This window comes from Eriocheir sinensis, chromosome 48 (assembly GCF_024679095.1).
Source record: "Eriocheir sinensis breed Jianghai 21 chromosome 48, ASM2467909v1, whole genome shotgun sequence".
Classification (NCBI taxonomy): Eukaryota; Metazoa; Arthropoda; class Malacostraca; order Decapoda; family Varunidae; genus Eriocheir; species Eriocheir sinensis.
Window position 1 is genome coordinate 6,707,105 of NC_066556.1, and position 24,300 is coordinate 6,731,404.

At 45.1% G+C, this 24,300-nt stretch overlaps 3 protein-coding genes across 63 annotated transcripts in view; 2 read left to right on the top strand and 1 right to left on the bottom strand.

Annotated features, from left to right (window-relative positions):
• Positions 1–24,300, bottom strand: part of LOC126981516 (protein piccolo-like) — a 78,583-nt gene that overhangs the window by 26,091 nt on the left and 28,192 nt on the right. For 4 of the 9 annotated variants that reach the window (XM_050832642.1, XM_050832643.1, XM_050832634.1 and 1 more), the window contains exon 2: positions 16,270–16,364. The exons of the other annotated variants lie outside the window; for them this stretch is intronic. The gene's annotated coding sequence lies outside the window, so the exon portion shown is untranslated. The remainder of the gene's footprint in view (positions 1–16,269; positions 16,365–24,300) is intronic. 9 annotated transcript variants of the gene reach the window in all.
• Positions 1,484–10,273, top strand: LOC126981519 (uncharacterized). Of its 4 annotated transcripts, XM_050832698.1 has the most exons (7): positions 1,484–1,548; positions 1,670–1,750; positions 2,645–2,707; positions 3,884–3,946; positions 5,504–5,566; positions 6,762–6,836; positions 9,668–10,273. In XM_050832698.1, exons 1-6 carry the CDS (start codon positions 1,544–1,546, stop codon positions 6,832–6,834), a joined length of 348 nt encoding a protein of 115 aa, XP_050688655.1. In that variant the 5' UTR covers positions 1,484–1,543; the 3' UTR covers positions 6,835–6,836; positions 9,668–10,273. The 4 variants fall into 4 exon arrangements, with proteins under 4 accessions (XP_050688655.1, XP_050688656.1, XP_050688658.1 ...); XM_050832699.1 differs by lacking the exon at positions 5,504–5,566; XM_050832701.1 differs by lacking the exon at positions 3,884–3,946.
• Positions 11,142–24,300, top strand: part of LOC126981517 (uncharacterized protein PF3D7_1120600-like) — a 29,019-nt gene continuing 15,860 nt past the window's right edge. For 11 of the 50 annotated variants that reach the window (XM_050832644.1, XM_050832646.1, XM_050832651.1 and 8 more), the window contains exons 1-9: positions 11,142–11,207; positions 11,313–11,393; positions 12,048–12,128; positions 12,218–12,283; positions 12,373–12,438; positions 12,530–12,595; positions 12,687–12,752; positions 14,470–14,538; positions 14,767–14,835. In XM_050832644.1, coding sequence (XP_050688601.1) covers positions 11,203–11,207; positions 11,313–11,393; positions 12,048–12,128; positions 12,218–12,283; positions 12,373–12,438; positions 12,530–12,595; positions 12,687–12,752; positions 14,470–14,538; positions 14,767–14,835 — 569 coding nt within the window. In that variant the 5' untranslated portion in view covers positions 11,142–11,202. Of the gene's footprint in view, positions 11,208–11,312; positions 11,394–12,047; positions 12,129–12,217; positions 12,284–12,372; positions 12,439–12,529; positions 12,596–12,686; positions 12,753–14,469; positions 14,539–14,766; positions 14,836–14,924; positions 14,991–24,300 lie in introns of all 50 variants that reach the window. The other 39 variants (XM_050832652.1, XM_050832668.1, XM_050832689.1 and 36 more) reach the window with 25 other exon arrangements.

Here is a 24,300-nt window from a genome sequence, read left to right on the forward strand (position 1 = left end):
CACACACAAACACCTTTTCTATGTGTCGTGTTTGTCTCAATGACTTGTGTATGTTTTTAGAGACACGCCAGTCCTCGTCGACGGACCGACTCGGTCGGCTAGATTTCGATCGCCGATAGAGTCAGTCTGTCGGCATCCTGCTACGGGCAGCCAATAGGCTTAGCCCGTGCTCCCCCGCGCAGGGAGGGAGCATTTTTTAACTCTTAACGGGCCCGTTTCCCCTAGTGATACTAGGAGATAAATCTTTGAGGAGGAGGAAGTCAATTAAGTAACCCTGGTGGAAATGAGTTTCTCTATCCGTGAACCGATTAGCACTTAGAACACTCGCTACCACCAACAGACGTAGGGAGGGAGAGAGGGAGTGAGGGAAGGGAAGAGGAGGAAGCTGAGTTATGGCTGGGTAAACGGAAACAAGGAAAGAAGAAGAATGGAGGAGAGGAGGATGCGGATGAATATATAACAATACGAGCAAGAATAATAAGAACATGAACAAAAGCAAGAACAGAAAAGAACGAAAGCAAGAACACAAAAAACGAGAACGAGAACAAGAAGAGAATGAGAAAATGAACAAACAAGAAGATGAACAAGAACAAGAAGAAGAAGAGTGAGAAAATTAACACAACAAGAAGATGAACAAGAACAAGAAGAAGAAGAAGAAGAGTGAGAAAATAAACAAAACAAGAAGATGAACAAGAACAAGAACAAGAGCAAAAACAAGCATAAGAAAATTAATAAAACAAGAACAAGATGAACAAGGGGAAGGTGAAGGAAGGTGGAATGATGCAAAAAGAAGAGGAGAGGAAGGATAAAGGCGGAATGGTGTAGGAGGAAGAGGAGAGAAAGGAGAAGGACGGAAAAGATTAGACAAATTGGAATAAAAGGAAGGGGAGAGGCAAGAGAGACATGAGACGGGTTAATGATAGGAATAAAGGAAAATCAAAGAAAAGATAGGCTGAGGAAAATGTGGAAATAAATAGCGAGGGGAGGAGGGGAGAGAGGTATTTCTAAGGTCAAGGAAAATGCAAGTAAATAAAAAAAATTATAGCAGTAGCATGAAATAAAGCGAAATATATAAATGTATACGAAAGAATTGGAAAAAAGAGCAGAAAGTAAGAAATTGCAGTGAAAGGAAAAATATTAGTGAAGCAAAATAACTAAGGAAAACAATAAAAAAGAGATGAAAGAATGGCACAGGATGGGGGGCAAAAATGGCAAGACTAGGGGGATGAGGGGAGATTAGAAGAAGAGAAATTCTGGCAGAAGGGAAGGGAAGGAGAAGAAAGAGAAAAACAGGAGCCTTTTCAAAACCAGTTGTATAAGCATGAGTTGTTTTTCGTGCATGATAGCACTTAATTCTGTCGTGTGTGTGTGTGAGGGGGGAGGGATAGATTCTCTGTGGCACGGATCTAGGTCTCAGTGAGCCGCGCAGGAAAGCGTGACATTATGCGACGAGCCTTGACAAGCCCATCCTATAAGAGCTGCTGGAGACAGCACTGCAGCACTCACAGCTCAGCAGTGAACCCCAACACGCAGCAACGCCACGATGAGGTGAGATTCGAGATCACTTCTGACGGCGGCCGTAACGGGGGAGGTGGACGGACAACACACACACACACACACACACACACACACACACACACACACTCCTGACTACGTCCTGTCGTTCCAGAGTGTCTATCGCCATGATGTTCGGGGTCCTGGTCCTGGCCGCCTGTCTCTTCCCCGCCACCGCTGCCCCGAACCCACTGAGGTGAGTTTACTCCATGTTTATTTACTACTTTCTTGAACATTGTATTTTGAAGGACAAGGAAAGATTCATAAATTATAAGACATTCTAGACGCATATATGTTCACAAGCAGATCATGAAAACTCGGATGGGAGTCGCAAAGTCATTTGGCCATTCTTCTTCGGTGGTAATTGGTAGTTCGGATTGTTAGGGGTCTACACAATAGAAGCAAGGGAGAAATTACCCAAGACTAATGGAAGCAGCATTAGGAGTGGGAGGAAAGGCCCCAGTCAGAGCGACAGCAAACTAACACAATACTAATTATGGATGAAAAAGTGGCTTTTTAAAGTTTATTTAGATTATTAGTAGCTTGGGTCAGGTCAGGTTGGGCTAGTTTATTTGAATTTTTGAGGTGAATTTGCCTGACGTTTTGGAGAACGGCTCGCAAGGGATGGTGGGCAGGGATGTTGGTTCCTTTAACCAGTAAATGTAATGGTTATCTGCCAGGGAAAGAGTTACCTGATTTTTAAGAACACACCACGACATGCATTAAACTACTGTGAGGTCCGTAATATGCCAGAGACCTTTAACAGTAATGTATCGGTCTAAATAGGTGAAGCAAGACCACCACCAGACTCCACAACAAATGCGAGACCATTCAACTTCAGAAAGACAGGAAAGGCGGCACAATATGTTTATTGTTCCTCAGGACTTGCAAAAAGGAAGTAATTAAAAGATAGAATGGTATTGCATAGGAATAAGGGTAGGGAAAAATTTCTATATAAAAAGTTTCAGGATTTTTTTCCTACATACAACACTTGAATATGGGGTTGCGTCTTCGACGCCGGCATATCAGACATGCCCCCACAGTATCCATTGTTCATTCGCTGACTTTCTCTTTTCTGTGTCCCACACAGGAGCCTGAACCTTGAAGATGGCGACAGTACCAGCAACAGTTCCCAGCAGGGGCTCGTGAAGAGGTACGTGAAGACAAACAAACTTTTACTTTTAAACTGCTAATTTGTATTTGTAATTGGATATGCCTTATCCACGTTGTAACTGTAATTCACCTGGCTCTCGAGGTGCTGCTTGAAGAGGCGAGGCCAATGGGACTTAGGGTCTCCTGGACCGAGCTCAAGGTCCACGCATTTGGAGGCTTGCTGGACGACACTGTTGAAAAAAGTTTCACGTACCTTATAAGCGTGGTGCATAAAAATGGTGGGTCTTAACAGGAAGTCACTCGACGGACTGGCATGGCCCACGGTGATATGGACTCGCTCAACACGAGTATAAATTATGACGTTGTCGATATCTATGCAGGCGGACGAAGATTCAAATCCTAGAGTCGCTAGTCGGAGATTATTTTATCGTAGTAAGTAGTTATGAAAAAATGCTACAAAGAATGGTTGCAGAACAACACATACACGACTTGAAAATAGATTTGAATATCTATATGATAAAAACGAAATTAATGTTATATTATTAATCACATCAAAAACACTAATGATAGGGAAAGAAACATTTGGGAAAGCACGGAAATGCATCTTGTACAAATGTATATTGTACAAACAACCAATGAAAACACACAAAAAACAAAAAAACAAAATTCAAAGAGCAAAGGAATAGAGTGGAGCGCTTGTTGGTAGACATGGTAAAATAATGAATAGCAACCAAATAAGACTCGGAAAAAGGGGGACGCGTCTTCGGCGCCAAATGTTAAATTGTCTTGGTCGTGGTCTTAGTCATCGGCTGTGTGCCGCTAACCAAACAGCGACTCACCAGCAGTAAACAAACCATTAGAGCGAGCAGATCTCCTTCCACGTGGTGCTGCTGTCATAGTATGGCGTACTTATGTATTGCATTGTATCAATATTACAATACGGTGCTGGCCAAAGCCAAAGTCCTGGACTTGGTCGTCAGCTGTGTGCCCTAGCCACACGAAGACTCGTAAAAGACCCAAGTCTTACACAACGCGGTGTGGTACAGTAGTATATGGCAGACATGAACTACAAATAATGATGCTAAGTTTCATGCTTTTTTTTTTTAACATACAGCACTTGAATATGGGGTTGCGTGTTCGACGCCGGCATATCAGACATGCCCTCACAGTATCCATTGTTCATTCGCTGACTTTTTCTTTTCTGTGTCCCACACAGGAGCCTGAACCTTGAAGATGGCGACAGTACCAGCAACAGTTCCCAGCAGGGACTCGTGAAGAGGTACGTGAAGACAAACAAACTTTTACTTTTAAACTTTTTTTTTTTTTTTCACGTCGTTGCCTGTTGCACCGGTAGGCATCTTCCTGGTGGGGCCTGATGGTCGGCCCAAGGCTTCTTCCAGGTGGGGCCTGATGGTCGGCCCAGCCCGTTCTGGCGCAGGCGAGTGTTTATAGTGGCGCCATCTTGCATTGGCTCATGCTGCTCCCCGGAACTCGTTCTTGATTCGCTTGGACGGCTTCCTCTAGAGTCCGGGTTGATGGGTGGTCTTCAGGACAGCATGTGGGTAGTTTTAAGCCACTCGGCGGTGACTGAAAAATCCGAGTGGTAGCGTGGGGATTCGAACCCGCGTCGTCCATCACGCGGTGAATGTGGGCCCAGTACGCTACCAGTTCGGCCACCGCCTAACCAAAACTGTTAATTTGTATTTGTAATTGGATATGCCTTATCCACGTTGTAACTGTAATTCACCTGGCTCTCGAGGTGCTGCTTGAAGAGGCGAGGCCAATGGGACTTAGGGTCTCCTGGACCGAGCTCAAGGTCCACGCATTTGGAGGCTTGCTGGACGACACTGTTGGAAAAAGCTTCACGTACCTTATAAGCGTGGTGCATAAAAATGGTGGGTCTTAATAGGAAGTCACTCGACGGACTGGCATGGCTCACGGTGATATGGACTCGCTCAACACGAGTATAAATTATGACGTTGTCGATATCTATGCAGGCGGACGAAGATTCAAATCCTAGAGTCGCTAGTCGGAGATTATTTTATCGTAGTAAGTAGTTGTGAAAAAATGATACAAAGAATGGTTGCAGAACAACACATACACGACTTGAAAATAGGTTTGAATATCTATATGATAAAAACGAAATTAATGTTATATTATTAATCACATCAAAAACACTAATGATAGGGAAAGAAACATTTGGGAAAGCACGGAAATGCATCTTGTACAAATGTATATTGTACAAACAACCAATGAAAACACACAAAAAACAAAAACAAAAATTCAAAGAGCAAAGGAATAGAGTGGAGCGCTTGTTGGTAGACATGGTAAAATAATGAATAGCAACCAAATAAGACTCGGAAAAAGGGGGACGCGTCTTCGGAGCCAAATGTTAAATTGTCTTGGTCGTGGTCTTAGTCATCGGCTGTGTGTCGCTAACCAAACAGCGACTCACCAGCAGTAAACAAACCATTAGAGCGAGCAGATCTCCTTCCACGTGGTGCTGCTGTCATAGTATGGCGTACTTATGTATTGCATTGTGTCAATATTACAATACGGTGCTGGCCAAAGCCAAAGTCCTGGACTTGGTCGTCAGCTGTGTGCCGCTGGCCACACGAAGACTCGTAAAAGACCCAAGTCTTACACAACGCGGTGTGGTACAGTAGTATATGGCAGACAGGAACTACAAATAATGATGCTAAGTTTCATGCTTTTTTTTTTTTTTAACATACAGCACTTGAATATGGGGTTGCGTGTTCGACGCCGGCATATCAGACATGCCCTCACAGTATCCATTGTTCATTCGCTGACTTTTTCTTTTCTGTGTCCCACACAGGAGCCTGAACCTTGAAGTTGGCGACAGTACCAGCAACAGTTCCCAGCAGGGACTCGTGAAGAGGTACGTGAAGACAAACAAACTTTTACTTTTAAACTTTTTTTTATTCTTTTTTTACGTCGTTGCCTGTTGCGCCGGTAGGCATCTTCCTGGTGGGGCCCGAGGCTTCTTCCAGGTGGGGCCTGATGGTCGGCCCAGCCCGTTCTGGCGCAGGCGAGTGTTTATAGTGGCGCCATCTTGCATTGGCTCATGCTGCCCCCCCGGAACTCGTTCTTGATTCGCTTGGACGGCTTCCTCTAGAGTCCGGGTTGATGGGTGGTCTTCAGGACAGCATGTGGGTAGTTTTAAGCCACTCGGCGGTGACTGAAAAATCCGAGTGGTAGCGTGGGGATTCGAACCCGCGTCGTCCATCACGCGGTGAATGTGGGCCCAGTATGCTACCAGTTTGGCCACCGCCTAACCAAAACTGTTAATTTGTATTTGTAATTGGATATGCCTTATCCACGTTGTAACTGTAATTCACCTGGCTCTCGAGGTGCTGCTTGAAGAGGCGAGGCCAATGGGACTTAGGGTCTCCTGGACCGAGCTCAAGGTCCACGCATTTGGAGGCTTGCTGGACGACACTGTTGGAAAAAGCTTCACGTACCTTATAAGCGTGGTGCATAAAAATGGTGGGTCTTAACAGGAAGTCACTCGACGGACTGGCATGGCCCACGGTGATATGGACTCGCTCAACACGAGTATAAATTATGACGTTGTCGATATCTATGCAGGCGGACGAAGATTCAAATCCTAGAGTCGCTAGTCGGAGATTATTTTATCGTAGTAAGTAGTTGTGAAAAAATGCTACAAAGAATGGTTGCAGAACAACACATACACGACTTGAAAATAGGTTTGAATATCTATATGATACATTGTAATGGTTATCTGCCAGGGAAAGAGTTTTTTAAAAACACACCTCGACATGCATTAAACTACTGTTTCGTCCAAAATATGCCAGAGACCTTTAACAGTAATGTATCGGTCTAAATAGGTGAAGCAAAAAAAATAGGGTTGCAAAATGGAAGTAATTAAAAGATAGAATGGTATTTCATAGGAATAAGGGTAGGGAAAAATTTCTATATAAAAAGTTTCAGGATTTTTTTCCTACATACAACACTTGAATATGAGGTTGCGTCTTCGACGCCGGCATATCAGACATGCCCCCACAGTATCCATTGTTCATTCGCTGACTTTTTCTTTTCTGTGTCCCACACAGGAGCCTGAACCTTGAAGATGGCGACAGTAACAGCGACGGTACCAGCAACAGTTCCCAGCAGGGGCTCGAGTAGAGGTACGTGAAGACAAACAAACTTTTACTTTTAAACTGTTAATTTGTATTTGTAATTGGATATGCCTTATCCACGTTGCAACTGTAATTCACTTGGCTCTCGAAGTGCTGCTTGAAGAGGCGAAGCCAATGGGACTAAGGATCTCCTGGACCGAGCTCAAGATCCAATCATTTGGAGGCTTGTTGGACGACACTGTTCAGTCTGTCATGCATGGCGAGGTCATCAAATGTTTCACATACCTTGATAGCGTGGTGCATAACAATGGAGGGTCTTACCGGGAAGTCACTCGAGGGAGTGGCCTGGCACACGATGATATGCACTCGCTCAACACGAGTATATGACGTTGTCGATATCTATGCAGGCGGACGATGATTCGAGTCATTAAGTTACTTGTGATCCCTGTCTTACTGTGTGGCTGAGAGACATAGACACAGAACAGTGACTTGGAGAGGCGTGTCGATGGCTATGATACAAAAAGCCTTGGTAGGATCATGGGGTATCGATAGAATGACTCGGTGTCGAACCAGCGACTACTCCGTTAAACTGAATCAAGGCCTGTAGTAGTAGTAGTAGTAGTAGTAGCATTGTAACAGTATTAGTAGTTGTAATGGTTGAAGTAGTAGTAGTAGTAGTAGTAGTAGTAGTAGTAGTAGTAGTAGTAATAATAGTAGTAGAAGTAGTAGTAGGAAGAGAGGGATATACGAGCACTTCCTCCAAGACTGGGCAGAATGGGGATCACCAACCCTGAGAAGCTGGCTGATAAGGAGATCCAAAACTCCATCAGCCTTACCGGATCCCCCACCAACAGGTTCATCTCTCAGGAGGCAGACGGCGAAATAGACCAAAGTGAAATTAGAGAAATTAAAAGAAGAATCTCAGAAGAAAGACATCAGGCCCAAAAGGACGAGCTGGACCGTCTAACACACAACCTGTCCACAGAAATGAGTAGGAAAATCCACACAACAAAGGAGACAGGACTCAGCCTCAAAAAATAAGAATTTGTCGACGCCGTTGCTCCGAGATATTGTTGGCGACTGAGGGGCTGCATGCTCTCTGTGCATGTGGATCACCGAATGATGCCTCTCACACCATGACGTGTAAGAAGGGAGGCTTCGTCTGCATCCGACACGATGAGGTGAGGGATCTGACAGCCAGCATGCTCGGGGAAGTATGCCAAGACGTCACTACCGAGCCAGCACTGCTTCCCCTAGACGGCGAACACCTTAGATACAGGACGGCTAATACTTCACATGAGGCACGGGTTGATCTAAGTGCCAGCGGATTCTGGGTGCACGGACAGAGGGCATTCATGGACATCCGCATATTCAACCCGATGGCTGCCTGTCACCGTGAGCTGCCCCTGGAAGTCGCCCACCAAAGGAACGAGCAGGAGAAGACAAGGGCATACGGTGAAAGAATCCAGCATGTGGATTAGGGCAGCTTCAGCCCCCTCGTCTTCACCACATCGGGCGGGATGGGTCCCAAGGCCCGATGCTTCTTCACACTACTCGTGGAACTGATCTCAGAAAAGAAGTATCAGCCAAGGAACCCCGTTGTCGCCTGGATGAGGTGTCGCCTCTTGATCTTCCTGCTCAGGTTGGCCACCTTATGTCTCGGGGGCACCAGACACTCTGGCCCAAAAGCCACCAACATCTCCAATATGGACTATGAAGTAGTGGTGGAGAGTGACATTAGGGTGAGTCGGGAGTGATATGAGTAGGGAAGGAAAGGGGGATCTAGACGCAATAGATGATAAGGTGTTATGTATAGATTTAGCGCTAAGTAGTATTAGTGATATGTTTGGATGCCACAGTCATTAGCGAACAGAGTTGGGGCTAATGACCTCCAATCTATGGAGCCCTCCATGATTATGCGTCGGGAAAATAAACATGGGTGGCGGTATCTTTTATGTAGTAGTAGTAGTAGTAGTAGTAGTAGTAGTAGTTAGTTTCATTTCATCTGTCCACCGACAAAGCGGGAATTTTGATAGATGTGGGACCCGCGCATTTCTAGTTCGTAAATACCTGAAAATCAACTAATGTGATAGACATTCAAGCTTATTTTTCAATAACATATTTGAATGTTTATGTATACAACAAACGACTCGGTCATTTGCATGGATTAATCTGACATACAAGCACACGAAAAGACAAGCTTGTATCAAACAACGTAGTCACATCATGCTCGAACGATCTATGGTTTTTCAAACTCGTATGCATCATGTCATTTCAGGTATATTAAAAGACATCTGACTCTGCAAGTGCATATAAAGGGTATTTTAATTATTTATTTTACTATTCAAAATAACATGAAATAGTATTAAAATAGCTGTTAAATTTGATTCTAGGCTATTTCGATTGTTATTCATGTTGTTCAAATGCAACACATCAAAATTCCTTATATATAGACACTTGCAGAGCCAGATGTCACTTTATGTACCTGAACGAGATGAAATATATGTATCTGAAAGGCTATAAGTCGTTCGATGCGATCCGGCATGTTTGCAGTTCATAAAAGAGGGTTTGAGGGTTTTATTTTTACACAAACATTTAAGTTTATTACATAAAATATAAAGTTAATCACGCAATCACGAGCTATCAATGCACAGGTGCCACATCTACGTTTACGAGCGGACAGATGGAAAGAAACGGACTATACTAGAAGTAGTAGCAGCAGCAGCAGCAGCAGCAGTAGTAGTAGTAGTAGTAGTAGTAGCAGTAGCAGTAGTAGTAGTAGTAGTAGTAGTAGTAGTAGTAGTAGTAATGAAGTAGTACACAATATTGGATTTGAATCTTGCTTTCCCCTCACTCCCGCTCTTCTCTCCCCTCAACAGCTCGCCTTAATTAAGGAGACAGACAACCATGCCAGTGGCAGCCACCGTTGCCTCCCCTCCCCCCACCGTTCTTCCTACGTCATCCGTAGGGCTCCGAACAAAGTGATCTCTCTCTCTCTCTCTCTCTCTCTCTCTCTATCTATCTATCTATCTATCTATCTATCTCTATCTATCTCTATCTATCAATCTACATCTCTCCTGTTCATCGCCTCTGATCAAGAACAAGAGGAATCAAGAGGAAGAGGAGGGCGAGGAGGGTCTGGCTGTCTCCGCGCTTTGTCTGTCGCCGCACAACACAACGACGACGACGACCTACGAGGAACGACTCAGCTTGATCTTCCGTCGTGTTTTAGTCATTTCGTTCTGGCCCCAAGACTTCGCAGTCACCTTTGTCCCTTCTGAATGACGAGATCCGGGAGGCAATACTTTCCTTATGGCAGGGAAGGTAGCCATTGCCTCCCCCCAGTTAGCAAACCACTTCCCTCCCTAACACTTACATTGATCAACTGCCGAAAATTTCATGCCATAATTTCATAATGTTTCAGAACTCTTGAAATGCTTATTTTCATTTGATTCCTAAATTTCTTTAATAAACGCATTCACCTATTTGACGTTTTAATTTGACATCCTGAATGGAAGCAAAATGTTACAAGAAAGATTACTTACACAGAGGGGTCTATCTTGTGCAACAAAGCTCTCGCAGACAGGAAGGAGCGTGGAGTCATTTTCGTGAATAACTAGGATTTTCACGGATCGTTTAACATCCCCATTATTGCGAGAACAGCACGAATCGTTATCCAGCTGAGCATAATACAAAAACTTCAAATATTGCAGGCCATCACCATCAAATTACAATGACGAAGAATTGAAACTTTTCTATGAGGATGTGGAAGTTGAACGTGTAAACATATATCACAGGTTTTAAGTCATGGGAGGCTATACACTAGCTACACACGAACCATACACGAGCCATGCATGAGCCATACATGAGCCATACACAAGTAATTCACGAGCCATACACGAACAACACACGAGTTATGCACGAATCATGAACGAGCCACACACGAGACACAAAGGAGCCATGAACTAAGCTGTTTATCGCCGTTAAGTCACTAATAAGCGTGTGGACAGACAGAGCAGGAAACATAGTCTGAAGGCGACCAGTACCTTGGAACACAAGAAAAACACCAGCGAGCCCCACTACGTCAGGCTCAGGAGCATCATCTGTGCACTGTGCATGGCCGGCAGGGAGGAAGCTTAATTGGCAGGGCGGCAAGCCTCGGCGCCGCGCTGCTCTAAGCTCTCCAACAACAAAACACTGCCGACAAAAACTGCCCGGCAAGAAAGCACGTACTGGGAACACTTTCAAGTCACTGTCCATTGAGGGAAAACAGTTTGCGAGTTAAGGAAAAAGTGTAGCGCGACAAAGGAGGGAGGGACGCCCGGGGCACCAAGCATCGCCTATAAGAGCCGCTGATCACAGCACTGCAGCAGACACGGCTCAGCACTGCACAGCTGCCCACTGCCCCACCACAATGAGGTGAGTATCGAGCTAACTACTGACGGAGGCATTAGTGGTGCTGGTGATGGGAACACACACACACACACACACACACACACTCCTGACTGCGTCCTGTCGTTCCAGAGTGACTGTCGCTATGATGTTCGGGGGCGTGGTCCTGGCCGCCTGTCTCCTCGCCACCACTGCAGCGCCGAACCCACTGTGGTGAGTTAAATCCACGCTGGTGTGCCGCCTTGTGTCTCTCTCAATAAGTATGTAATGAAAGGCACAACAAAACCACAAAACATTTCACGCAGAGTCACCACCGTACAGAGTGGCGGTGTGTATGTATGGCCACGTGTCAGACTCGCCCTGCGACGCCCGTCCCGGTGCTGCGGCCTCAGCCTGGACGACTAGAGACCTGACAGAAGCTTTGGTGTGGAGAAGACTGCAAGGCGCTGTTCACTGACAACACCAACATTCATTTTTATAAAGAGGCTCCCACTGCAATTTTTTTCATGTTATGTTTATAGCCCCCGTAGGCTTTCTTGATGGGGAGTGCTGGGCGGTCACAGCCAATTAGTGGAGCAAGTAAGTATTTTATAATGGCGCCATCTTGTTCGGCTCATGCTGCCTCCCGGAACTCATCTTTGCTCCCCTCTAGTGTTTCATTCAAGTCCGGGTTGATGGTGGTCATCAGGACAGCATGAGGGATTTAGGCCAGTCGGCGATGACTGAAAATTGTCGACTTGCAGGGGAGGGCGGGACTTGATCTCGTGAACTCCAGGTCACCAAGCCCGCACGCTTACCAATCAGTCACCGCCACACCATCACTATACGTCCCAAAAATCAATGACTCATTTCTTCCACGCCACACAGGAGCCTGAACCTCGAGAATGCCAGCCGTGGCAGCGGCAGCCGCAGCAACAGTCGCTCTGTTGAGGAGAGGCTCGTGAAGAGGTACGTGACGCCTGCATTGTGTTTATGATGTAACAAATATCCATCACAGTCAATGCTTATCACTGACTTCTTTTCTGTGCTCCACACAGGAGCCTGAATCTCGAGGATGCCAGCCGCAGCAACAGTCGCTCAGTTGAGGACAGGCTGGTGAAGAGGTACGTGACGCCTGCATTGTGTTTATGATGTAACAAATATCCATCACAGTCAATGCTGATCACTGACTTCTTTTCTGTGCCCCACACAGGAGCCTGGACCTCGAGGATGCCAGCCGCAGCAACAGTCGCTCTGTTGAGGACAGGCTGGTGAAGAGGTACGTGACGCCTGCATTGTGTTTATGATGAAACAGACGTCCATCACACTGAATCCTGATCACTGACTTCTTTTCTATCCCCCCCACACAGGAGCCTGAATCTCGAGGATGCCAGCCGCAGCAACAGTCGCTCTGTTGAGGACAGGCTGGTGAAGAGGTACGTGACGTCTGCATTGTGTTTATGATGTAACAGACGTCCATCACATTGAATGCTGATCACTGACTTCTTTTCTATCCCCCCCACACAGGAGCCTGAATCTCGAGGATGCCAGCCGCAGCAACAGTCGCTCAGTTGAGGACAGGCTCGTGAAGAGGTACGTCCTTTTTAAACTGTTAATTTGTATTTATAAATGAATATGCTTTATCCACGTTGTAACTGTAATTCAATTGGCTCTCGAGGTGCTGCATGAAGAGGCAAAGCCAATGGGACTCAAGGTCTCCTGGACCGAGCTCAAGGTCCAATCGTCTGGAGGTTTGCTAGACGACACTGTTCAGTTTGTTCATGAAAAGCGAGGTCACCAAGAGTTTCACATACCTTGGTAGTGTAGTGCATAACAATGGTGCGTCTTAGCAGGAAGTCACTCGACGGATTGGCCTGGCCAACAGTGATATGGACTGACATAACACGAGTATATGGCGTTGTCGAATCTATGTTGGCGGACAAAGATTCGAATCTTTAAGTCACGTGTGCTCCTTGTCTTACTGTGTGGCTGTGAGACATGGACACTGACCAGTGACTTGGAGAGGCGTGTCGATGGCTATGGTACAAAGTGCCTTCACAGGATCATGGGGTACCGCTGGAATGACTTGGTGTCGAACCAATGACTACTCCGTGAAAGTGAATCGAGGCTTGTTACAACCTTATTCGTGAACGCCAACTCCGGCTATATGGGCACGTGGCACGACTCCCGGGCGCCGATCCTGCTCACAGGGTTGTATCTGTACGAGACAACCCTGAGTGGAGGAGACGAAAGGGACGCCCACGTAACTCAGGGCTGGAGCAAGTCGATCGATCATGATGGGAAGGACTTGAGATGGGCAGGGAAGCTGCGTGGAAGCTTGCTCGGGAGGAATGTCGGGAATATTGGTGGCGAGTGAGTGAAGCGGCGCGCCACCGGACGTATGCTGCCCAAGCGTAGTTACTAATGACATGTCTTCACAGTATCTAATGTTCATTTGCTGTCGCTCTCTTTTGTGTGCCCCACACAGGAGCCTGAGCCTCGAGAATGCCAGCCGTGGCAGCGATGGTAAATCTGCTGAGAGGCTCGTGAAGAGATACGCGAAGACAAACTTTGAATTTTTAAACCGTAAATTTGTATTTGTAACCGGATATGCCTTATCCACGTTGTTATTGTGATTGGAATTTAATTCATCTTCTTGCCGGGAACAGTAATTTCTAATATATAATTGGAAAGGATTTTATAACTGTAATAGTAATTATATTTTGATTTCTAATTTCAACCTTGATTACCGGCAACGGCGATGACTCTTTTAAGGAGGCGGTGCGTGAAAAAATATGAATGTGTACTTTAATTAAATGCGGCTCTCGGTGAGTACATCTAAGGCTGAAGTCTCCCGGGGAAGAGAGTTCAGCATTAGCGAGTATAGAGTTCAGTTGTTGTCCCCGCCTCACCCGCTGGGCAAGAACCCTTCAGAATGCGAAGACAATGGCAAAGATGCTATAGCCCCGGTGGGCTTTCTTAATGGGGAATGCTGGGCGGTCCCAGGCAATTAGTGGCGCAGGCAAGTGATTTAAAGAGGCGCCATCATGCTCGGCTCATGTTGCCTCCGGCAACTCATCTTTGCTCCTCTCAAGAGTTTCATTCAAGTCCGGGTTGATGGTGGTCATCACGACAGCATGTGAGATTTACGCCAGTCGGCGATGACTGAAAATTGTCATCTTGTAGGAGAGGGCGGGATTTGATCCCGTGAAATCCAAGTTACCACGCCCGCACGCTTACCGATCAGCCACAGCTTCCCCGTCACTATATCCCCAAAGTCACTGACTCTTATTTCTTCCACGCCACACAGGAGCCTGAACCTCGAGAATGCTAGCCGTGGCAGCAACAGTCGCTCTGTTGAGGACAGGCTCGTGAAGAGGTACGTGACGCCTGCATTGTATTTCTGATGTAACAGACGTCTACCTCTGTGCTGAATGACTCACTTTTTTTTTTTCTGCCTGCAGGAGCCTGGCCAGCCGCAGCAACAGTCGCTCTGTTGAGGAGAGGCTCGTGAAGAGGTACGTGACGCCTGCATTGTATTTATGATGTAACAGACGTCCATCACTGTGAATGCTGAACACTGACTTCTTTTCTGTGCCCCACACAGGAGCCTGGACCTCGAGGATGCTAGCCGTGGCAGCAACAGTCGCTCTGTTGAGGACAGGCTCGTGAAGAGGTACGTGACGCCTGCATTGTATTTATGATGTAACAGACGTCCATCAATGTGAATGTTGAACACTGACTTCTTTTATGTGCCCCACACAGGAGCCTGGACCTCGAGGATGCCAGCCGCAGCAACAGTCGCTCTGTTGAGGACAGGCTGGTTAAGAGGTACGTGACGCCTGCATTGTGTTTATGATGTAACAGACGTCCATCACTGTGAATGCTGAACACTGACTTCTTTTCTGTGCCCCACACAGGAGCCTGGACCTCGAGGATGCCAGCCGTGGCAGCGACAGCGACTCACTGGAGTAGAGAGAGGCTGTGACGGGGTGCGTAATGCATCAACGACATCATTACCATGACATTCATTAGGAGTTGGATATATTCAGCTGCTCCGAAATAGCAGCAGCAGTAGTAGTAGTAGTAGTAGTAGTAGTAGTAGTAGTAGTAGTAGTAGTAATATTGCAGTAGCATAAAGTATCGGATTTGTACCTTGCTTTCCTCTCACTCCCGCTCTTCTCTCCCCTCAACAGCTCACCTTAAGGAGACAGACAACCATGCCAGTGACAGTCACCATGGCTTTCCCGCCCCCTTCCTCCCCCCCCACTCTTCCTACAATATCCGCAGGTCTCCCAACAAGATGATTCTCTCTCTCTCTCTCTCTCTCTCTCTCTCTCTCTCTCTCTCTCTCTATCTATCTATCTCTATCTATCTATCTATCTATCAATCTACATCTCTCCTGTTCATCGCCTCTGATCAAGAACAAGAGGAATCGAGAGGAAGAGGAGGGCGAGGAGGGTCAGGCTGTCTCCGCGCTTTGTCTGTCGCCGCACAACACAACGACGACGACGACCTACGAGGAACGACTCAGCTTGATCTTCCGTCGTGTTTTAGTCATTTCGTTCTGGCCCCAAGACCTCACAGTCACCTTTGTCCCTTCTGAATTATGAGAGGCAATACTTTCCTTATGGCAGGGAAGGTAGCCACTCTCTCTCTCTCTCTCTCTCTCTCTCTCTCTCTCTCTCTCTCTCTCTCTCTCTCTCTCTCTCTCTCTCTCTCTCTCTCTCTCTCACACCCATCAGTGGCTTCCCCCCCCTCCCCTCCTTAGCGTTTGTATTGGTCTATTGCCATATATTTTTTTCGTAATTTTGTTGTATCACTAAAAGACTTTGTTTCATTTTTTGTGATAAATTTTGATTGATTAAATTGCTGCTATTACCTGACGTGTTATATTAACCTTCTATGTGCCGAAAATGACTGACTCCAAGGGTTCTTTCCACCATAAGCGCACACAAATACAAAAAGTGCACACAACAGCCGCACACACGCAGAAAAAAACGCTCACAAAAAAACGTACACGAAACTTACACAAAAGCAATCCCTCCTGCCTACGACTTAAGCTCATTCAAGAGGAGAGTATCAAGGCACCTCTGCTATTGATACTGACCTCTATTTTACCCTCTCGTTCTCTCTGCTTTTGTTCGGAGCAGCGTCTAGCGGACTTTTGTTGTTGTTGTTTTTGCCCTTCAGCTGCCTCCATTGCTATAAAAAAGAAAATCACTTTACTTCATCCCTTCAATTTCGGCTGTACACCAATCCTAACCTAACCCTATCACACATACCTAACCTACCGCAAAAGCACACGCAAACACCCTATTAAATTTCCTTCCTTAACTTCCATGGCACCCAAACGGAGGCAGAACACTTGCACGCGATGGAAGGCTGACACACGAGGCCGCCCTGAAACTTGTTGCTTACACGTACTAAAAAATGTATTCCCCGTCGATATTTTAAGTCCTTATCTTACTACTGCAAGTGTCCTATGGCTAATATTGAAGAGAGAGAGAGAGAGAGAGAGAGAGAGAGAGAGAGAGAGAGAGAGAGAGAGAGAGAGAGAGAGAGAGAGAGAGAGAGAGAGAGATTGTGGATGTAATTAAGCAATTTATCTTATGCGGAAAAAAGCAAAAAACTGACCCTGACGTGCTACCTTCTTGCCAGTGTATCATCACTCAATCAGTCACAAGCTTATATGCCGAGGGGCGCGTTGCATCGCTCACCCTATGACGCTTTCCCCCCGAGTCCCTCCTAGTAAGTCTCCAAACAGGCGTCCCTTCCGTATACCAATTCTCTAACAATCAATCCCTCAAGCCACGAACTTAGTGTACGCCCCCTTAACCTCCTCTACTCAGGACTGTCTCTTACAGGTACAACTCAATAAGCAGAGTCGGCTTCTGGGTAGCGTTCCACATTCCCATATAGCCGGAGTTGGCGGATGTAATATATATATTATCATGTACATATGAATGTATGAATGTATGTGTTGAAACACAAGCTCAGTGTCACCACAGGATGTTAGTGGACACGTAGGCGCTTATGGTCGTGAGAACAGAAGCTGGGTTGACGCTAAATCAGCACTCATCAGCACCGGAACACCCTTCCTGCGAACCAGCAACACAAACAAAACGAGCGAGCAGCGCCAAGAAGCAGAGAAGAAGACGGGTGAGGGCACGGGACACAAGGTCCGCTCTGGGTGTGCTACTTAGCTTCGTGCGACCGCTCACATAAACTTTGTAACAATTGTGTAAAATTATCAATACCATTTTATACTAAAAACTCTTAAAAACCACACACCTTTTTAATGTCCCAGTGAGAGAAAAAAAGTGTACTAACTTACATGAACTTAAAGTAAAAAAAAGGCTTCCGCTCGGCCCATACAAATCTATCATCACTTTAATTATACGGCTATTGTGTTACTTCACCTACTACAATCAACTGTGAAGCAGGCCACGATAACACTGGCCATTCAACGAGTGAGGTAACAGTTCGCGCCTTAAGCAAACACTTAACAAACAACCAGTAACACACACCACCTTTAAAAAGAATACTAAAAACGTGTAACATAAATGGTGGCAACGATTTTCGGACCTCTCCGAAGTGTTATATAAGTGTTACATCTCTCTCCAACATAATATAACAGGGGCATATGTGTGTGTGTGTGTGTGTGTGTGTGTGTGTGTGTGTGTGTGTGTGTGTGTGTGTGTGTGTGTGTGTGTTTTACAACAAAGGAGGCAGCTCAAGGGCACGATAAAAAGGGAAAAAATAATAAAAAAAAGCTCGCTGCTCGCTGCTCCTAAAAAAGAATCAAAAGAGGTGGCCGAAAGAGGTCAATTTCGGGAGGAGAGGTGTCCTGATACCCTTCTCTTGAAAGAGTTCAAGTCGTAAGCAGGAGGAAATACTGATGAAGGAAGATTGTTCAAGAGTTTACCAGCGTGAGGGATGAAAGAGTGAAGATGCTGGTTAACTCTTGCATAAGGGGTTTGGACAGTATAGGGATGAGCACGAGTAGAAAGTCGTGTGCAGCGGGGCCGCGGGAGGGGGGAGGCATGCAGTTAGCAAGTTCAGAAGAGCAGTCAGCGTGGAAATATCGATAGAAGATAGAAAGAGAGGCAACATTGCGACGGAATTTAAGAGGTAGAATACTATCAGTAGGAGGTGAGCTGATGAGACGAAGAACCTTAGACTCCACTCTGTCCAGAAGAGTTGTGTGAGTGGAGCCCCCCCACACGTGAGATGCATACTCCATACGAGGGCGGACAAGGCCCCTGTATATGGATAGCAATTGCGGGGGGGAGAAGAACTGGCGGAGACGATATAGAACGCCCAACCTCAAGGAAGCTGATTTAGCGAGAGAGGAGATGTGAAGTTTCCAGTTGAGATTTTGAGTTAAGGATAGACCGAGGATGTTAAGTGTTGAAGATGGTGATAGCTGAGTGTTGTCGAAGAATAGGGGATAGGTGTTTGGAAGACTGTGTCGAGTTGATAGGTGGAGAAATTGAGTTTCTGAGGCATTGAAGGACACAAAGTTCCTTCAGCCCCAATCGTGTGTGTGTGTGCCGGCGGAGGACGCCGGCCTCCTCCCTCACCACTGCCAGGCACCGAAGGACGACGGCCAAGGACGCGGGCAAGCCAGCCGAGGATCGATGAGTGGCAGAGTGCAATCTTCACATTTTCATGGTATTCACCTGCATGTAGCTGACACTACACTCATACGGTTTTTAATTACACCACTTGTTCAAACATTTCAGGTGATTTTTACGTGCTGTTTGTCTCTCTCCGTGTGGACCCGTATCTAGTTTCCCTTGGGCTGTTGAATTTTATTCAGGTGTAGGTGGATGTTTACTATTTTTCCTGAACTGTAACATTGTTACGCATTTTTAGTATAGTCATTCATTTTATTTTCTTCTTTCTTTTGTGTGTTTTTACACAGTGGAGAGGTATTTTTGCTAAGACTCACTCATTATTCTTTTTCCTCTTTTTATGCATTTTAGAAGCATCGGGGAGGAGTGAGCACACACTTAGCGGTGAATGATTATCACTTTAATTTATTTTTGCAGCGATAATTTTTTTTCCTTTTAACATTTTACTCCTCATTTTACTAGTATCTCTTTTTAATGGCAGAGAAACCTGACCTGAAGTTACAAGCTCTCACCGAGGACGATAAGGAGTGGGTAGAAGGAAATGACAGTGACGTCAAGGATAACGGTAACTGTCATGTAAGGAGTGGTGGTAGTCATCAAAGATTGCTTTCTCCTCCTTATTCTGAGCTGCATGAACAACCACGAGGTATTTGCCTTACTAATCGCACAATGGTTTCTGCCCCTAATCTCCCGCTAACATCAACAGCAATTAAGCCTTTCGCAGGTACGGAGGCAGGTTATTTGACCAGGGACTTCTTGTTCCAATGTGAGGTTCTCATAAACACCATTCGTGTCAGATCCGCGAGATGAAATATCTCCCATACGCTCGAGGGTCAAACCCAGAACGGGAGCCGCGGCCCTCATGAACACGAGCGCGTTCACAGAACTACAAATGAAGAAGGATTATGACGCGTTTCGGTCACTTTTTCTTGAAACATTTGGGGAAGATGGGCAACACAGCCTCGTAAAGGGTGTAAATTTTGCTGTGGACACTGCAAACGAGTGGCCTTTTTAACAGGCCAGTGGACGCCCATCGGCTGTCTACTGATTTGATCTCGTGTTTGCAACAAGGAAACTGGACAGATGGAGAAACCATTTCTGTAGCTAATGCTGGTAAATTTCTAGAGTTCTTTGTGTACATGATTGTCCTTAAAGTTCCTCTTCGAAGGAGTGCAGCCCCACTGACAACCTGCACGGTTTTGTGCTTAAACTCACACATGCCGTCGACACGCTCGGCGGGGAGGGGGCCTTCGACCCTCTGACCTAAACCTTTTTGGGTGTCACCAGCGGTAATCAAAAAAATTCCTTGGTGTGTTCTTTTACCCGTTGTTTAGGCATAAATAGTCAGATAAGTAGGTGGACGGAAATTTGAGCTTTACGATCTACTTTTTAATACACAGAATTGTGCATAGTGATCGTCTCCAAAGACTAGCGCCAGCTTGAGGTTCCGAATTTTGCCTCAGCCTGACGCTGCTTTGTCTATCATTCCACCACACGACTATAACCTGCGTCCTCGCAATTACTAATTTATGTTTGGTTCCTGAGCTTTTGCCTGCATCTTTTTCATGCGAGAGGGGAGTGCTTGAGTAATACTTTTCACTCTGACTCACTATTTTCTTTTTATTGCTGAGTTGATGTAAGGCAGCCAGTCTTCTTATTTGTTTGGAACCGTAATAACCGAGGGTGTAGAATAACATAGGGATAAGTACTTTTTAACCTTGAACCTCATGTGCTTCTGCTTGAAACACATTTTTCTCTGCAAAGACAGACTTAACTAAACTTGAGCAGATGCTGTCCGTAACTTTTATTGTAACCAGCATGTGAATATCTGTAAGCTTTGGAAGTATGCAGACAAGTCTTACTTTTTTTTTTTTTACGTCTACGCCTATTGCGCCGGTAGGCTTGCCTGAGGGGCCTGGATGGTGTTCGGCCTCAGCCCGTCATGGCGCAGGCAAGTGTTTATAGTGGCGCCATCTTCTCTTATCCTTTGCTTGACATACAACTGTTACCCGTTACGGGATTTATTTTTGACGTCACAGATAACAGTTATCCACATTTGTTACGATCGGGGGATAGGTAGAAATTTAGTGGCTTGACCATTTTTTCTTATTAATTGATGTTTATTAATGCTGGAATTACTTTAATCAATTATGCTAGAATTATATATTTCAGTGAGATTTGTTACAACGGTGATTTCACAACTTGGTGACAGGATTTTCTTCTATAGTACTGTAGACCTAAAAAACGGAGTATCAAAAGTCAGTGGTGCCGACACAGCCGATGCTTCTAAGGCTCTCCAGACTTGTCATGGTTATCACATTGTAACTATTATTCTTCCTAAGGAGACTCTACGGATAACATTACCTCTTTTCACACAACCTCATCTGTCGTTGTAGACCCCGCCCGTCTCAAAAGTCAAGCCGAAGGTAACGACGCTGGCAAATTAATTGTCACGCCACGGATGAGTGTTTCTCTGCGACAGTTTTGTGTCAAGGTGTGACTCGAAGGTTCAGTTTGTAGCAGATCTTCAAGGATTTTTCATTTTTCTTTTTTTAACTATTCCAAATAGCTCCATTACCATGTATCCTAATGACAGTTTAGTCAATTTATTTTTTTCAAGGATGTATTATGTAAGTAATTTTTCAAGCTATTATTTTGTTTTCTCGGATAGAACTCAGCTTCCACGTCCATGACTCTAGCCCAGTTTACCTTGCCCCATATGTACATTACCGTTCTATTGTTGTTCCTGTGGTTATTTTTGTTATCATTGTCATCCCCCTGTTTTGCGGGCTCTGACTTTGTACAACCATCTTCAGGCAAATGTTGCAACATCCCGCTGAGTTAGTACACATTGCGAGACTGTAAAATGGGTAGGTACAGTCGGCTATAGAGAGTAGTGACACACTGTCCAGTAAGTTTCGTTCAGAAAGCGGCATCTGGCAACCCCTTCACGCGACATGAAAATTATTACATCCTATCGAAATCGTACTGTTGTGGTGATCGGTGGTCACAGGTGCACTCTCCATAATTTTAAGATAGATATTTATCAAAAGTGCCCGTCGCTAACGCTTAATAAATATTTTTTCTTTAGGCTCTGTCGCTACATTTTGACACGAGCTTTTAGTTTCGTTCAAATTTAGTCAAAAGCAACTCTAAGTTGTTCGTCAAACTATGATACATTTAAAAATATACTGCACTTATTAAGGGAGATTGTTATGCCTTTTGACCTAAAAAATAAATCCCTGACAGCCAAGATCTTGTTCTTTATTAAAAAAAAATATATACGTAATAATAGGCTATAAACGTTCACATGACGGCGTCGTCGACCGCGGGCTTTTCTACCCTCGCACTCAACACACACACACACACACACACACACACACACACACACACACACACACACGTATTTATACTTAGATATTACGTAATCTTCACGGAGAAATGATTTTAGATTTTTGATGATCTGAATTGTCTTTGAGGCTTTATAGTGACCGGGATTAAGGCTACGAGTTAAACAGACCCTCAGACCTATTTGTTGTTTGATGGTAAGGAGCATTAGTCACTGCCTGTCTCTGTGAAGGACAGCATTGCACGCGGTATTTTCAAAGTTTAATAAGAAAAAGTGTTTCAGACTGTTCGTGATGTTTTACCTCGTCATCATCATCATCATCATGTAGAAGACATTCGTTATCGCATTTCTAAATTGAATTCATGTAATCTGGTATATTTCTAACCACATTATATTATAATATAATATAATATTATACAACATTATAATTTTACGGTCACACACACACTGTACACACTGATACGCGTCACTAACATCACCAGTGAATGCGCCACCGTGGTATAGTTGCCATATACCGCCACCAGGCTAAACATTCTGAAAACCGTGACACTACTCTCTATCGTCGACTGTACACTACTTTTAAAGGTCGGGTGAGTCGCGGGGTCGCGACTTTTAGATGACCGAGCGATGTAATATATATATATATATATATATATATATATATATATATAGATATAGATATATATATATATATATATATATATATATATATATATATATATATATATATATATATTATCATGTACATATGAATGTATGAATGTATGTGTTGAAACACAAGCTCAGTGTCACCACAGGATGTTGGTGGACACGTAGGTGCTTATGTTCATGAGAACAGAAGCTGGGTTGACGCTAAATCAGCACTCATCAGCACCGGAACACCCTTCCTGCGAACCAGCAACGCAAATAAAACGAGCGAGCAGCGCCAAGAGGGCAGATAACAAGACGGGCGAGGGCACGGGACACAAGGTCCGCTCTGGGTGTGCTACTTATCTTCGTGCGACCGCTCACATAAACTTTGTAACTATTGTTTAAAATTGCCAATACCATTTTATACTAAAAACTCTTAAAAACCACACACCTTTTTAATGTCCCAGTGAGAGAGAGAAAAACTGAACTAACTTACGTGAACTTAAAGTGAACAAAAAGGCTTCCGCAAGGCCCATACAAATCTATCATCACTTTGATTATAAGGCTATTATGTTATCTCACCTACTACAATCAACTATGAAGCAGGCTACGGTAACAGCGGCCCTTCAACGAATGAGATAACAGTTCACGCCTTAAACAAACTTCTAACAAACAATAAGTAACACGAAACCACCTTAAAACTGTAACACGCTGACGTAAACTCAAAAACAAATGGTTGCTGTAGGGTAGAGGTGTCTATAGCTGATTCGTTATCCAGCTGAGCATAATACATAAACTTCAAATATTGCAGGCCATCACCATCAACTTATAATGACGAAGAATTGAAACTTTTCTATGAGGATGTGGAAGTTGTATGTGTAAACATATATCCCAGGTTTTAAGTCATGGGAGGCTATACACTAGCTACACACGAGCCATACATGAGCCATGCATGAGCCATACATGAGCCATACACAAGTAATTCACGAGCCATACACGAACAACACACGAGTTATGCACGAATCATGAACGAGCCACACACGAGACACAAAGGAGCCATGAACTAAGCTGTTTATCGCCGTTAAGTCAATAATAATTGTGTGTACAGACAGAGCAGGAAACATAGTCTGAAGGCGACCAGTACCTTGGAACACAAGAAAAGCACCAGCGAGCCCCACTACGTCAGGCTCAGGTGCACTGTGCATGGCCGGCAGGGAGGAAGCTTAATTGGCAGGGCAGCAAGCCTCGGCGCCGCGCTGCTCTAAGCTCTCCAACAACAAAACACTGCCGACAAAAACTGCCCGGCAAGAAAGCACGTACTGGGAACACTTTCAAGTCACTGTCCATTGAGGGAAAACAGTTTGCGAGTTAGGAAAAAGTGTAGCGCGACAAAGGAGGGAGGGACGCCCGGGGCACCAAGCATCGCCTATAAGAGCCGCTGATCACAGCACTGCAGCAGACACGGCTCAGCACTGCACAGCTGCCCACTGCCCCACCACAATGAGGTGAGTATCGAGCTAAC